Source organism: Epinephelus lanceolatus, chromosome 7 (assembly GCF_041903045.1).
Source record: "Epinephelus lanceolatus isolate andai-2023 chromosome 7, ASM4190304v1, whole genome shotgun sequence".
Taxonomy (NCBI): Eukaryota; Metazoa; Chordata; class Actinopteri; order Perciformes; family Serranidae; genus Epinephelus; species Epinephelus lanceolatus.
The window spans coordinates 25,722,268-25,738,859 of record NC_135740.1 but is presented as its reverse complement, the minus strand read 5'-3'; the positions used below and the strand labels follow the sequence as shown (position 1 = coordinate 25,738,859).

At 41.9% G+C, this 16,592-nt stretch overlaps 1 protein-coding gene across 1 annotated transcript in view; it reads right to left on the bottom strand.

Moving 5' to 3' along the window:
* Window positions 1-11,682: 11,682 nt before the first annotated feature.
* Window positions 11,683-16,592, bottom strand: part of LOC117260595 (neuronal acetylcholine receptor subunit beta-2-like) — a 29,958-nt gene continuing 25,048 nt past the window's right edge. Inside the window, exon 6 of the mRNA XM_033632585.2 lies at window positions 11,683-15,405. Within this exon, the coding sequence (XP_033488476.1) occupies window positions 15,250-15,405 (156 nt within the window). The 3' untranslated portion in view covers window positions 11,683-15,249. The remainder of the gene's footprint in view (window positions 15,406-16,592) is intronic.

Below are 16,592 nucleotides of genomic sequence, written 5' to 3'. Positions count from 1 at the left end.
ACTTTTTTTGTGCTCACAACTCCATTCTGCTTTATGTCTATATTCTCTGTCCATCTTGTTCATTGAATAACCAACAGTGTCATTTTGATTTTAAATGGCTGCAGCCTGAAGGATCAAACGGAGCCATGCAAAGCTTACTCATTATCTGGTCCGTCTGTCCTGAGATGAAATTAGAATGATTCCCTGAGCCTTTATTTGCCATCATAGATGATCTGCTCAGTTTAAAATGTGTTAGGAACATTTTGTTAATAGATGTTGCAATCCTCATTCGGGACCTGGGAGTGTCCAACTGGAATATTTCATAGATAACTGGTGACATCTTTTGTCACAAGCTGTTGTGCATTAGAGGCACATTGATGTAATTCATAACAGACTAGATGTGTTTTGATGGCCTTCATATTAGTTTTTCTCTGGTCTTAAAGGTGGAGTGTGGGACTTTTGTCTCCCCCTTGTGGCAGTAAGAGTAATTACACAAAAGCTGTCCACGCGTGCTTGTAACATATACCTCTGAATAGCAAGTTTCTTACTCCAGAAACTTTCCTTGGATCTTTCTTTTTTTCACCACAGCTTCCGCAAAAGTTCTCGCTGCTGCTCCGTTGCTATGGTCCTCCTTCCTGCCTCCTTTAGTACTGGCTGGCTGATGTAAAATGCATCACGGGACTGTGCCACAGACACCCAACACAACAACCTATGTTAACATATACTGTGATATACAAAGAGTTTTCATGGCTGTGAGAGGCTTAATCAGCATTGCGTGAACTCCCTTGGCAAGACATGTGCTCCACCTTTAATATTTTTATCTGACTCTAATTGGAATAATTTAACTGCTTTACCTTACACTCTAAGCGATCGAGGCAGCCATAGGCCAGCCTCGCCCATGTTCTAAAACTACTGTTTTTGTCTGTGGAGTCTGGTTGCACTGACTGAACGGCTTCAGTTCCCTGGCGGGAAGGGCTGTCTGACAGCAAGGTAAAGATGTGAAGATATTTTAAATGTAGTATATACTTAAAATGATGATGATTTTTTTGTAGCTGGGCCTTTTTTAGGTGAGTAAAAACTAAGCAGCTGAGGCAGCGTTTGCTCAGCGCTTTTTCATTTTATGTACGTGACACTTGGGTTTCCTTCCCGGGAGTTATTGTAAACATTGTGATGCGATCTATTTACGACACCGAAGTGTTTTACTTTGAAAAGCACCTGTCTAAAGTTTCATAGAGGGGAATTCAGGTCACATAAATGAACACTGATGGTTTCCAAAGTGATAGAAATTCAGCAATATTTTAACTTCAACAGTGAGAGGTTAAATTAGGTATTCAGTTGCTTATAAAAAAAATTAAGTTATTATGGACTCATTTTGCTTCCATACCTTAAACATGTTCCCTTAGAAGACGACTGGATACCACAGAAAAAGTTAAATGAGGATCCAGACTATAAAGGCAACAACCTCACTCACTCATAACAACCTGATGTGCAGAAACTATACATGTGCTACATGTAATTGTACAATAACTGATCATTCCCAAAAGCAAAAATCTTACTGCAATGTCATCCCAAATATATCATAATATAGACTCATGCTTCCTCTATGCTTGGCTGGAGTGGTAAAGTAGAGAAAGGACTTGCTTCTGATACTACCACTGTTACTGAGAGTGCTCTGCAGTGTCTCTTTTGACCACTAGCGAGCAGCAGTAGCAGCAGCAGGCTCCCTGATCTGTCAGCAGGTAACAGACTTGAGGAGATATTTAGTGCTTCAGCAGAGACATTACAGAGTGACCCCTGAGCCCAGTTTAAAACCCCTTAAAGTGTTTGGACCAAAGCTCTGTGTCTGTCCCCTCAGCTCAGAGACTCAGCAGCTCAGAGGAGAGGATCGATGGTCCCCTGACTGAACTGCACGGCAGCTACACATTCTGTAATGCAGTAATGTAGTTCATAAATATTGACCACTGAGCTGAAATGGCAGGTGTAAATCCTGAAGGAATGCCCTGTGCAGGATAATGGGGGAGGTGGAGGGCAACGGCCGACTACAGGAAACCGATCAAAGTGCTGACATTCACCCTGCTGCATGAGAGGTTCAAGAGTCTGATTACAGCAGGTTGACGGAGAGAACAGAATAGAATATAAATGAATACAATACAATACAATACAATAGAAATACACAGTGCAGACAGGAGTGGTGGTGTAACTGTGCTTAAGTGCAAATTTGAGGCACTTTTACTTTACTTGAGTATTTCCATTTTGTGCTACTATATACTTCTACTCATCTACATCTCAAAGACGAATGCTGTATTTTTTACTTTACTACATTTGTCTGACAGCTTTAGATAATTTTCAGATTACAATATTTCTGACCCCTCCTGTCCAGTGCACGTTTCTCCAAATCTGGTCATTTTGAAAGTGAATTTTTCTGATAAACTAAAGGAATAATTTTTCATATTGGGTTAAGAAAATTTTACTTTTTGAGCCCGTCTTGGATCAGCTGAAAGTGCATCGTCACAAAGCTGAAAACTGGACTGTTTTACTGACACCACGAAAAGTTGACTTTTTAAAGATACTTCTCACAGGACAGAGATGCTACAAACATATGATGATCTTATGAATAATGGATGTATTGCTGTTGATGAAACTAGACGACAGTGCGTAAAAGACTTAAAAATTATTAAAACGCTGATAGGGACCATTTTACTGCAGAATGAGTATTTTTAATTTTGATATTTCAAGTATATTCTGCTGATCATGTGTGTGTGTATATATATATATATATATATATATATATATATATATATATATATATATATATATATACTTAGAGTTTTAAATGCAGGACTTTTACTGGTAGTGACGTATTTTCACAGTGTGATTTTGCTTCTTGTACTTAGTGCAATGCTGGAGTGTGTATGGAGATATATTTGTGTCTTTATTACATGCGAGAAAATAAATGATATGAGAGGGAAAAAAAATGTTTGAGAGAAAAAAAAATATTTGAGAGAAAAAGTTTTCACACTGATAGCAAAAAATAATAATATTTGAGACTAAAAAAAGTTTTGAGAGAAAGTATTTTGTCATAGAATATAAAAAAAAAATTTGAGATTTAAAAAATGATTTCCAAGAAAAAAAACTCTCTCAAAAACCTTTTTTTTACTCTCAAATATTATTTTTTTGCTATCAGTGTGAAAACATTTTCTCTCTCAAAAAAAAAAAGTTTCTCTCAAGACATTTTTCTTCTCTCTCTCAAAACCAAAAGTCTTTGCTCTCATGTCAGGATTTTGCTCTCACTGTGAAAATAATCAATCAGTCAATCAAACTTTATTTACATAGCGCCTTTCATACATCAAAAATACAACCTCAAAGCGCTTTACAAACTAAAAACATACAACAAAAAAATAAATAATACTACAAATATTGAAAACCTGCCCTTCCCACCCCCACATAACAGAACAGGGGAGGACAGGAGCGGGAGAACTGTGGGTCGCCACACAAGCAGCGCCCCGTTTACTTAGATGAAAAAAGGAGAACAAGAGGGAGGAAGAGGGAAGAAAAAGCAACTCCCAAACTAGGCTCCTGTAGGGGGGCACAGTGTGGGAATAGGAAAAAAAAACACCTCAGCACATAAGCAACATAATAAGACATTACAACAAAACTCGAAGACTTGCACATATGGGGGGGGGGGGGGGGGGGGGGGGGGGGTGTTGGGGAGGGGAGGTGTCACAGCACAGACACTGGAGGGCACGCAGCCACATTTGGGCGCATCGCATCACCCTCCCATGCTACATTGCGACGAAGGGACGGAGGGGGGGAGGGGGCCAAGAAGGCGTTGAGTTGGCGGGGTGTGCGTGTTATATGTGTCTTCATGTGTGTGTATGTGTAAGTCCATGTACTTCATCTCCACTCAGTCCCAACCCATTGTCTCTGCCGTCGGATAACTGATGACGAAGACACGGCCGTTGCCGTGGAGACGACCTCGGAGAGTTCTGATCCAGAAACAAAGTTCACAGGAGGAGGGGGTGGTGGGGGGGGATGGGGCCGGAGCATCTTGTCTGCATAACATCCAGGAGAGCGGAGAGGTAAACGGCCTTGGGAGAGCTGGTTATCTCGGGGAGCCAATGAAGATAACAATTGTTTTGGGTCAGGCCGACACTGCAATTTTTTCATCTGCCTTTGAGTCTCTCTGAGTCTCCCGGTGGCTTGCTTCCAATATGTCCGAATTGGTGGCCAGTTTCAGCCGAGCCGGGCTGACAACTTCTCCAAGTTGGCATCCATCTTGTGAAGGAGTTCAGGAATCGCATCCAGCTTGAACTCACATATCGCTTGAGTCTGAGTGTTGACAGCCTTGCACATTCCCTCAGTCATGACAGGCAGCTTCTCGATTGCCAAAAGTGCTGCCAACATCTTCTGAACTTTGCAATAGATCAGGAAGCTGCTAACTCCAAACAGCACAATGCCTGTTATCATAATTCCAATTATGTAGACGTCTTCAACATCCTCAACGGAAAGGATCGACAGGCACACGATCCTCCACTTCTCCCAGGAGTCCATTGTGTATCCGGCTGCAAATGTTCCGTCAGGGCAGGCGGGCTCTCCTTTGCCCAGTCTCCTTGTCGAGAAAATTTGGTCAATTGCGTTGAGAGACCAGCTAATCAAATCCATGATATTAGTTTTCAGATAGAAATGCAGAGAGATTATGTCATGGGCGGGGCCACGTTCCTATTGGCCAGTCTCAATCAAATTGACAGCTAGGTGAGGATCGTCTTGGGAGTCGAATTCAACTGAATCATTCATCCACCATGGTGGATTCACTGGCATAGATGTGCTGCATTATTTGGGAGCGGATATGCATATATAACGTTATGCATGTGTGGCCAAATGGAGAGGAGAGGGAAATGAACCGACAACACCACCTGTGGAATTACACCCCAGGGAATACACTCAAACCTGTAGACTACTCTTAACAATAGAAGATCACACAGATTCATACACTGGTAAATATGGGGACAGGAGACGGACTTCCAAATATAACACAGAGGTCCAAAGCCGCATGAATGCACAGCTGCATTACAGTGTGCTTTAATCCGTCTGTGGGAAACCGGCAGAACAGCAGTGGAAAACGGAGCGGCTGCACCGGGGCTGGAGGCCGTGGATAGCCATCCTTCAGGATGCCCAGCTGACGGCCCACGTCACCGTGCAGCCCCACACAGTGCACAGAGGAGGAGAAGAAGCCACAAGCTGTGGCCTCAGCTACAGCAGGACAAGAGAGCAGGACAACCTGTTAACATAAAGTTAACAGAACTAGCAGAAGTAGAAATAAAAAAACAGAGCGAGCTTACCGGAGCGAAGGGAGCTTAAGCACAGCTCAAACCCAGTCACCGTCTCGCAGTGAGGAAGAGCAGACACTACGCTTTTCAAAGTCCCCTCCTAAGCTGCACACAACAGGAACGGCCAACGCCGCTGTCAAGCGAAGAGTCACAGCAGCTGTGACACCATAATATGCTTTAACAGTACACAAACATTGCAGCACCCGTGCCTACCTTATGAGTCCCAAGTTTGGGGACAGAAACCGTAGCATGACACACACAAAGCACGCCAACCGGAGCACACCACACACAGCCCTCGCCAGGTAAACGCCAGGTAGAAGTGAGCGCGCCCATGAGGGGAAGACCACATAACGCAGGTGCCACCACTGCACAATTAGGCTCCGACAACTGGAAAGTAGACCCAGCTGATGCCAATTAAGGGCAGAGGTGTAGCAGCGCTCACCCTGCCACACATGGAATGTTGGAAGAGAAAAGCACCGTAGTAAAGTAACGTTAATGGGATAACCTAGCTAGATGTAAAGTTAACACTAGCTGGCTAGTGCAGTTAATAACACAATCTCGGTAAAATAACGTTAGGTGAGAAAAGGGATTCATTATAGGAATGATTTTGATAACCATCTTGCTCAGCTAGCTACCCATCAAGTGTGTGTGTCATCATCTTACCCAAACATTGAAGTCTCTGCTCCCAAATAACGCAGCACATCTGTGCCGGTGAATCCACCATGGTGGATGAATGATTCAGTTGAATTCGACTCCCAAGACGATCCTCACTTAGCTGTCAATTGAGACTGGCCAATAGGAACGTGGCCCCGCCCATGACATTATTTTCACAGTGAGAGCAAAATCCTGACACGAGAGCAAAGATTTAGGTTTTGAGAGAGAGAAGAAAAATGTTTTGAGAGAAACTTTTTTTTTTTTTTTTTGAGAGAAAATGTTTTCACACTGATAGCAAAAAAAATAATATTTGAGAGTAAAAAAAAGGTTTTTGAGAGAGTTTTTTTTCTTGGAAATCATTTTTTAAATCTCAAATTTTTTTTTTATATTCTATGACAAAATACTTTCTCTCAAAACTTTTTTTAGTCTCAAATATTATTATTTTTTGCTATCAGTGTGAAAACATTTTCTCTCAAATATTTTTTTTTCTCTCAAACATTTTTTTCCCCTCTCATATCATTTATTTTCTCACATGTAATAAAGACACAAATATATCTCCATAAGTGTGGTACTTCATCTAGATGAACGGCTGTTACATTAAAGCTCTTTCCAAAGTTTATGTTTATGACCACCTGGCGAAGCTCTCTGTATTTTACACAGACTGTAAAAAAAATAATTGACATAGCTACCGTGATGTCACCCATTTGTTTATGGACTCACATTTTGAAACTTCGAGTTTGGCATTTTTAGCTGTCGCCATCTTGTTTTTTTGGAGCCAGAATTGACCACAGTGACCGTTTATATCAATTTAGCCACAGCTAAAATAGGCAGGAAGGTGTGAGAGAGGGTGGAGCAGCAGTTAGGAGTATGGCATTAGCTATGGATAAAAATCCTACGAAGCGTCCAAGAAAAAAATGAAAAAGACACTGCTCAGAGGAATGACTGAAATAAAAATATGTGTATGGGACTCCTTGAAGAGAGTGCTCCTAAGGGTAGGGAAGATGCAATTTCACCTGCAGGCAATCAGTACGTCATCAGCAGTGTTTGTGCTAGGGGCAACCTCCGCAGCTTAAAAATGAAGGAACTTCCAAAAACTGCACTTCTTTGAATGGCCACTTGAGGCTGGCCCCAGAAACCAGTTAACCCCCATAGACACCTATGTTAAAATGTCCAACTTTGCAGCAGAGATAAACACGTTTACAGCCTGGTACAAAAATGGTTTTGGTCTCTATAGATAATTTCAACATTAATGACAGCTGTACTTTACATTTCATTACAGCTTATAGATACGCACATTTAAGGGCAGGCTGCTTTGAGTGACAGGCTGTTTGACGATAGAGTCCTCGGCTTCTTTGTCTGATTCACCTCTCACTTCTCCACAGTGCCAAATACGGTCTCTTCTGCCTCCAAAAAACCAAGATGGCGATGGGTGACATCACAGTTGCTACATCCATTATTTTAAGTCTATGTGTTTGTGTAATTACTCTCACTGCCAGAGGTAGGGGACAAAAGTTCCACACTCCTGGTTCAAGTAAAGGATCTGAATACTTGGTAGCTTGCATGTGTTTATGCATGTCTATGTGTGAATGGACCTAGTGAATACTAATACTTAATACTTACTAATACTTAATTTCTACCTCTTTCTAAATAGCCACTGCTGTTTGGATACACTACGTACAATTTAACTTTTCAAGCATTTAAGTTTCTAGAGATCTTCTCCAAACTTTCATCAAACCTTTGTGACTGAAAATTAAAGTCAGACACACAATCCCATTTAAAATCTGATTGCAAACTTCCAAATACACAATACAGACATATTTCAGCTGCATCTGACTGCTCATCTGCCTCTAAGTGCCTGCTTGTGTGTGTATGTTTGCATGTATGCACATTACATATGTCTCTGTGACATATATATGACATATACGTGAGTTTGTCTTGCAGAGAAGAATGAATGCTTATTGATCTCTGACTACAGCATGAAGCGGTCTTTAATGTCGGCTCCTCTGCCGACCTAACAGACTGCAGAGGTCTTGTGTCTCTTGTTTATGACCGACCTTCATCATCCCTGTCTCCCTCTATCATACCTTCTCTCTTTTTCTCTCCCATCCTGCTGATAAACCTCCTGCCTCACCCATCCAGTTTCATCTCCTCCGTCACGCTTCATGATCAACCTGGAGACCATAACACCAACTCACTTTTCCCCCCTCAGTGTTCTACATGTGAAGAATGGGCCTGGTGGTGCAGTTATCTGTGAGGAAGTGGTGCATCGCTAACTGGACTTAAACACACACATGCATGTTCCCATTATATAAAAAGCATCATTCATGTTAGAGTCTGATTCCACGGTCAACAGTGTGCGGCCAGACAGATAGAGGTATAAACTGAGTGTGCTGCTAACGTCCACAAGATTCTTTAAACCAACAGTCAACAAAGTTGGTGTCGCTATTGAACAATTAATAATTTTTTTCTGCCAATTTAAATAATGGTCACGGTCATTCTGTACCTCTAAGATGAGAAGTTTACAGCAGCTTCATACTTCCTATTTCTCTGTACGAATTTTAAAAATGGTTGCTGCCCCAGTTGGACTGACAGTAGCCTAAGTTTTCAAGTAATTTCACTTCCTTTTGGTTTCACATTTACATGTAACTGACAGCTCATTATACAGTAAAATATAACAGTTTGGGGTACCCATGTCCTGCAGAGAAAAAGTAGGATCATGTCCTTGACACTACTCTAGTATCTCCTCAGGGATCAAGATAATGGCTTTAATTTGAGACACTCCCACTGACAACCAATAGGTTAGTGTGCATATTTAAAATCTTTTTTGAGGACAGAGATGTGAGTTAGCAGCATTCTTGCTTTCCAATCAAAATTCTTTGAAAATCTTTCTTACAAACCTACACCATCCTTAAGAAGTTCCTTGCTGCCAGATTCATGGGTGTCTACACCCTCTGGACCAACAGTGGGAGTTAGCAGCAACAGTGACATTAAAAAATCTGGGAGACAAACTGAAATAACACAAACAAAAACAAAAATGTGAGAGGAGTTCAAATAGCAAAAGGAAAATGATTCCAGATAGCAAATGGCAGTAAATATACTCTCTAAAGTTGTGAATGACTTAATTAGCCTCTAGGAAATTCCTGAAAAGTATCATAAAACTCCAGTGATGGTTTTAAGAATCATCATTGTTGACTTGTAACTAAGGGAAAAGAGAACAGAGTATAACCATACACTGTATGAATAATGGACGTAGCTTAAGTGATGTCACCCATTGGATTGTGGACCCACATTCTGAAGCCTCGAGTTCAGCATTTTGGCCATCACGAGCTTGGTTTTTTACAGCCAGAGGTGAGCCAGAAGTAAGTTCTAACTGAGAAGCCGAGGACACTGTCAGTCAAAGCAGCCCACCCTAAATTATGCGGAAATTTAGGTCTTAAAGCAATACTATGTAGTATTTTCACCTTAAAATATCAGTTTCAAAGTCTATCTATTGGTGTGCTGGATTATTACAGAGAGAATGGCACCTCTCCCATTCCTACAGAGTGGCCCCGGTGGCCTGCATTTAGACTATGTAACTTTTGGCACCGGGACGCGGCTCTCTCGCGAGAAATACGTTCTGCTTTACGGCACACACAGAGCTTTTGGATAAAGAGAAGCCTGCTAGCCCGACTAGTTAGTGTTTAGAAAGATGGCTGAGGCTAAGAGACGCAAGAGGACGATGTCGGAGGATGCCAGGAATAAAAAAGAGAGAGTGACTGAGCACGGAACAAAACCAGAGTTAATATAGGAAATGGAAAAAGAGGGCTGCAAGTCCGACGCCAAGATGGCTATGTTGCTGATTGAGAGGTGAGTTATATGCTCGTTTTCATGCCTTTTTTAATTTGTCACACATTATTTTTGTTGGCTCTGTTATCGTGTGTAGTCACAGTCACTATATATAGTTACCAAAACATTATTGTTTCAACCATAACCCCATTCAGACATCAAGCAAACATTTTGTTTACATACTAACATGCTCCACATGCAAACATTATGCTACTAACAGGCTAAAAATGCTAGGAAAGTCATATTTGTGCCAAAATCCGGGAATATTACTGTACCTTGTCGGTCGACATTGCTCCTCTTTGTATTTAGAGCTTCGTAAGTCTCAGGTTGCAAACAAATACACGGTGTTTCTGAGTGGTAGGCGACGTCTCAGCTGGCAACAGCGCTCTGTGTGTTTTATGACAGTGGTGTTTTACGACAGTGGTGTTGCGCTTGTACCTGCTCTAGTAGCCTTTAGTGGCCGCTAAAGCGCACGGAACTGGATTTCTACATAATGGGGCTTTAATGAAATTTAAACAGGTGCGTTATATAAAAATTCACCTCCCTGTACAGTTGTCAAGAATGAGAAAACTAGCTGTAGAGACCAAAACTGTTTTTTGTACCAGGGTGTAAACATGTTTATTTCTGCTGTAAAGTTGGGTATTTTAACATGGGGGTCTATGGGGAATGACTGGCTTCTGGAGACAGCCTCAAGTGGCCATTTAAAGAACTGCAGTTTTTGGCATTTTTAAATGTTGGCTTCATTTTTCAGCCCTGGAGATTGTTGTTTGAGGGTAATGCAAAGTACTGGAAATGAAATGAAAAACACCAACTCCACCCATCAGCCCCTTGAATCCTTCCCACACTGCAGAAGCTCTGAGAGGCAAGCAAGAAAAAAAGAAAATGTAGTGGTGATCCATTTTCTAAGTTTGATCTTTATTGGTTTCTCTCCTCTGCATGATAAATCAGTTCAGGGAGGACCTAAATGCAGGTTGAAGCTTACAACAACAGTATGAGCTGTAATTGCTGAAGCCAACTCCAATTCAGTGGCTGGAGGATTATGTCACTGTGTGTGTGTGTGTGTGTGTGTGTGTGTGTGTGTGTGCGCGTCTGTGACCGATACGATGTTAGCTGGAAAATTATGACGCAGTAGTATCTTTGCTGGAAAACAGCATCTCATGTCGATTTGTGTTCTGGAAAAACAGACCTTAAAATATCCATGGAAAATGCAATTACATCCAAATTGGAAAACTGAGATTATACAGTTTCACCAAGTGCTGCTTTTGTTCAAGAAAATTATCAGTGGCATGTTACCGTCAAGCTTTATCTGATGCTTCTGGCCTCTTTTTAGTTCCACACCATGTTTCAGGAAAGCAGCTGCTATCTGCTAAAGAGGGGAAGCTTCATAACACATAAGATTTTCCAGATTTGTGATTATGCGCATGTGTGTATTCATTCACATGCTGTGTCCCTTTAGCAGTCATACCGCCTCGCTGCCATCTTAAGCTAACAGAAGGCGAAGTTGCAAACCCCGGGGATACGAGACTGTCTAATGAAGCCTTAGTCAGCTGACTAACATTTAGCCCTGGCCCCAGAGAGTTCACATACACAAAAGAACACGCACACTCCAGAAACTTCTGTCCAAAATGCCAAGTGCCCCGAGATTGTGCTTACTTTTGAATCATCTCAGCGTGGCTGAAAATGTGTGAGGTGGGAGAAAGGGCCTGGAGGATGTTTAAGCTTTTGTCATGTGCTTAAGAAGGTGATAGTTGAATAACCTGTTAAGAGAGGAGGAGCTGGAGGAGGGATCAAGAGCGGAGCCTCAAGAAGAGCTGAATATAGAAACTGAGACATGTTAAATGTTGAATTAAATTAAAGACAATGAGCAATTAATGTTCACGTGATGCATCAGGTCTGCTTGTTGCTTTCATTTCCCTTTATTGAGCCAGTAATCAAGACATCACCTTCCATCACAGTCCCTTCCTGTAATCCTCAGTATTTATCATCTAGACAGACAAAACTCAACAACATGACTGGCCAGTGGGAAGAAAAAAAAAGTTTCATTCCATCCACTGAAAAATCAAAGATGAAAGAAATCAATACAGCTGGATTAGTACAGTACACCTTTTCCTTGGCTATCGTTGGTAGCAGTGACAGATGAGTGCGTTATGGTTGTGACAAGTTATAATACCTTTTGGAAATAATTACTGGACACAGATTCAAGTAACGTCTCTGAGCAGACTGCAATGATCAAGCATACAATATGAAGGAAGATGAAGCGAGTGAAGAGCCAGGCTGTTTGGCTAATTTGCCCCAGATCAGTGTGTATAAAATACTGTACAACATTATTGCTGCTGGTTTCCTTGGTGATGGATGCTGACGAGCACTGCTTTGATGGAACCAGCGTACTGTACCTTTAAAAGAAGCAATGTCAGTAACAACAGCCCAATGGTCATTGGTAAGTTTCTTTTAGCACTATTATAACATCCCATCATTTAATACACAGCTGCTTTATTACATCACAACAGCAGCTTGTAATAGATTATTATCATCAGTCACACAGTGAGGTGTATGAGAGGGTAGAAACAGGCTGGGCACCCCCTCACACACCCATTCATTACTATTTGAGCAGTCCAGCACGTTAGCTGTTTCGTGTCCCCTCTCACTCCCATGTTCAACACAAATATCAGAAATTCATACAGTATGTGTGATATTGGCAAAATGACACAGGGAGGTGATCCTCTTCATGTATGTGCACAGAAGGGATTAATCTCCTCCGCTGCAGTGATGTCAACGTGAGGCTCGTATCTGCAAAATGAGTCTGCTTGTGAGTTTCTGTGGCTTTGTTCATCTTTGGGCTCTTTCTGTCTGAGGAACCAAGAAATGAACCAAAAACAAAGAACAGTGTCTTGTTTAGTGCCCCCATAATGCCAGGTTAGGACAGTTAGAGAGGTGGAGTCGTAGAAAAGAGCAAAACAGAAAAGTCCTGAGTTTCTGTTGGCCAGGTAAACCTTTGTGAACAGTTCTAGGGGTCAATACACATTTACTTTAACACAGTAACTGTAGATAAAGATGGACAACATGTCTCCACTTCCTCCTACTGTACAAATATGAAGAATAAATATCTCAAATGCGGGCGCTGGTGATGTCATTTGGAGCCAGAGTCTGTGCAGTATTGATTCTGAAGTGCAGCTGCAGTATTAAGTTTCCACCATGTCTGTATAAAGAGAACTGGTTACAGCGTAGTCATTCCTGATCATGATCATGAAAGTTGCTTGTGGCACATAAAGCCAAAACCTTCAACTGCCGCGTATAAAATTACTAGGATGATTGGCACTGCTTCCGCACTGTATGGCCCATAGAGCAGGCGCACTAGAGACTCCTGAGATGGCTACTTCTGTTTAAGCACTTCGCTAACTTGAACGGGGATAAATTGATTCAATTGTATGACTCCTCTAGACTTTCCAAATGTTAACTGGCCAAACGAATCAAATCCTGATAGCTGAACAAAGTATTTTATGGGGGTTGTGACGTCTCCTTCGCACTTTAAGTCAATGGTGAGAAGTCCTTTTGGGAAACAGGGCATCAAGTGCACTCTTTGGCCACTACGAAAACTTTCTTCAAAGCCTAGCAAACTTCCTGGGTGCCTGCAAGGCTAGTCAAAGAAGGCTGAGGCACACTCTTCGACCCTGTGGGAGCTATGGGGTATGACACATGCGCAGTGTAACTGGAGCTGGAGGGTTACAAGAGATGATGCTAGATATACAGGGACATGTCGGCTCAGGTGCTCTTTGGACGCATTTTTTTTAAACTCCTTGGGTGTGCTTGGCCTGACAGAACTTTTGGGTACACTCAATTGGATAGGGGCCAATTAGAGTGTTTTGCATAGTAAGCTTTTGTCTGCAGTCTTTTATTACAGACTTTGTCAGTAATTAAAGAATTCTAATTATTACCCATATCCTGATTTTTTGTGCAAAAATATTCCGACTCAAGGCCAAAGTGAAATCAATCAATTGTCCTCCATGTTCTATGATAGTTCACCAGCTATTGAGCCTTTCTGCAAGTGCCGGCCAGATTTCCCTGCCCATGTTTGATACCTCATTAGTGTGACTTACTATAACCCTAACCCTAACCCCTAACCCATTTCACTCAGAACCACAAATGTCAGCCTTGTGGTTGTGCCCGAGGAGAACTTCAGGGATCACCAAAGTGACTAGGGTCTGTCTTCTGGGGACCATGAATGTCTGTCATGGCAATCCATCCAATATTTACTGAGATATTTCAGACAGGACCAAAGTGGTGGACCAAACAAAACTCTTCTTCTGAGGACCTGGTTCCTGCCCATACATCTCTCTGACCCAATCACCAGTGGCGCAATTGATCACGAGCACAACGACTGACACAAAGCTATCAACCATGACGTCACACGCCCTTTTCATAGCATCAAATAAGCAATTAAAACCAAACTTATCACAAAAATGAACACAGAAACATAAGCGCGATGAGGACTACCTTAAATTATGAAAAAACATCTTTGAGATTAATTTAGTCGACATGTACTTGTTTCTTTTTAGTTTGGCCTATGTCCCATCTGCTAATATAGAGGGGACAACCTATAAAGCAGCCAGCCACCAGGGGGCAATTGAGATATTTTGGCCTCACTTTGGGGAGCTGTCACGTCATCCATCTTTACATACAGTCTATGATTCAACCATTTCAGGTTAAGGTTTTCTTTTTAAAACACTGCTACATTTCAGATTGCAGATCTGTATTGATCCCCATGAAAGAGCTTAATGACTGAAAGTGGGTTTTAGTTCATGTTTTAAATCAAAGGATAATTCTGGTTTACTTTAAATTGGGTCCTGTTTTTGTAGTTTTGGCCATTGTTTCACTTAACAAACCAAAGTATTCACTGTGTGCACATACAACTAAAATAAGTAAGGCAGGTCAATGTTGAACCAGGAAGTCGATCTGTAAACTGTAACTGATGCTACAACAGACATTTTAGGTCATAAATGTACTGTTCTAACCCTAACCCTTTGTCTTCTCATCCAAATAAGTTTGGCTAACCCAGGGTATTGGGGATGTCCTGGTAACCAAGTTTGGCAAACACACCATATAACATCCACACTCCCAGCTCACCAGTAACAGTACGACCTCCATCATTCCTGTCTACTAGATGATGGCCACGCTATAAACATGTGACCCAAGTTTTTATAAACCAGTTATCTGTTATTGAACTGAAATAATTACATCTCAGCTGATGACAGATGAGTGGAGCAGAGGATGGCAGGACACATGGAGGATGACAGGGACAAGAGGTGGAGGTAGGGACGGGAGCAGGTGGTGGAAGAAGGTTAAAGTGCATCATTATAATCTCCCAGTGAGTGTGTGGTGCGAGGCGGACGTGTGAGTTCGTGTGTTAAAATGTCATCAGAGCTCTGTTTTTGGGGGGCACTCAAAGTTCATGATGACATCACAGGCATCAGTTACGGTCCATGTCATCAATAATGGGAGTGTTGTAACTCTGGAAGAGAGGCTGCATGAAGAGGCCCAGCGTCCCAACCACACACACGAACACAAAGATCCACAGGAAGAGACGGTCAATCACCATGGCCACGTACTTCCAGTCTTCAATAATCTGCAGAGAGAGGGTGGATTTAAAATGTTGTCCTGAATTTAAATGAACTGATTTATTTTAATATGAATTTTTGTCACTGGTGATTGAATTTCCTAATGTCTTATCTAATCATTTATTGGCTGATGTTGCTGTGACTTTGTTGTGACATTATATAAAGTGGTACTAATACATAAATCACTGAATTAAAGCTGTTAATGGATTTGTTCCGAGGGCAGGCACCTTGTACCACAGCTGCTCTGGACTTTTTCCAGTGCTGTGGCTGATCTTCCTCATGCTCAATAGTGTAACAAATGTGGCATCAAATCACAAGCAATGCAAATGAATCACTACTGGTGTCTAACCTTTTGGTGTAAGTCCTTAATTTAGCTATTCATAGAAAGTGAAACACAGTCATTTCCAAAACACATATGATGAAGATTACATGAAGTAATCCATCACATAACATACAGTACAGGCCAAAAGTTTGGACACACCTTCTCATTCAATGCGTTTTCTTTATTTTCATGACTATTTACATTGTAGATTCTCACTGAAGGCATCAAAACTATGAATGAACACATGTGGAGTTATGTACTTAACAAAAAAAGGTGAAATAACTGAAAACATGTTTTATATTCTAGTTTCTTCAAAATAGCCACCCTTTGCTCTGATTACTGCTTTGCACACTCTTGGCATTCTCTCCATGAGCTTCAAGAGGTAGTCACCTGAAATGGTTTTCCAACAGTCTTGAAGGAGTTCCCAGAGGTGTTTAGCACTTGTTGGCCCCTTTGCCTTCACTCTGCGGTCCAGCTCACCCCAAACCATCTCGATTGGGTTCAGGTCCGGTGACTGTGGAGGCCAGGTCATCTGCCGCAGCACTCCATCACTCTCCTTCTTGGTCAAATAGCCCTTACACAGCCTGGAGGTGTGTTTGGGGTCATTGTCCTGTTGAAAAATAAATGATCGTCCAACTAAACGCAAACTGGATGGGATGGCATGTCGCTGCAGGATGCTGTGGTAGCCATGCTGGTTCAGTGTGCCTTCAATTTTGAATAAATCCCCAACAGTGTCACCAGCAAAACACCCCCACACCATCACACCTCCTCCTCCATGCTTCACAGTGGGAACCAGGCATGTGGAATCCATCCGTTCACCTTTTCTGCGTCTCACAAAGACACGGCGGTTGGAACCAAAGATCTCAAATTTGG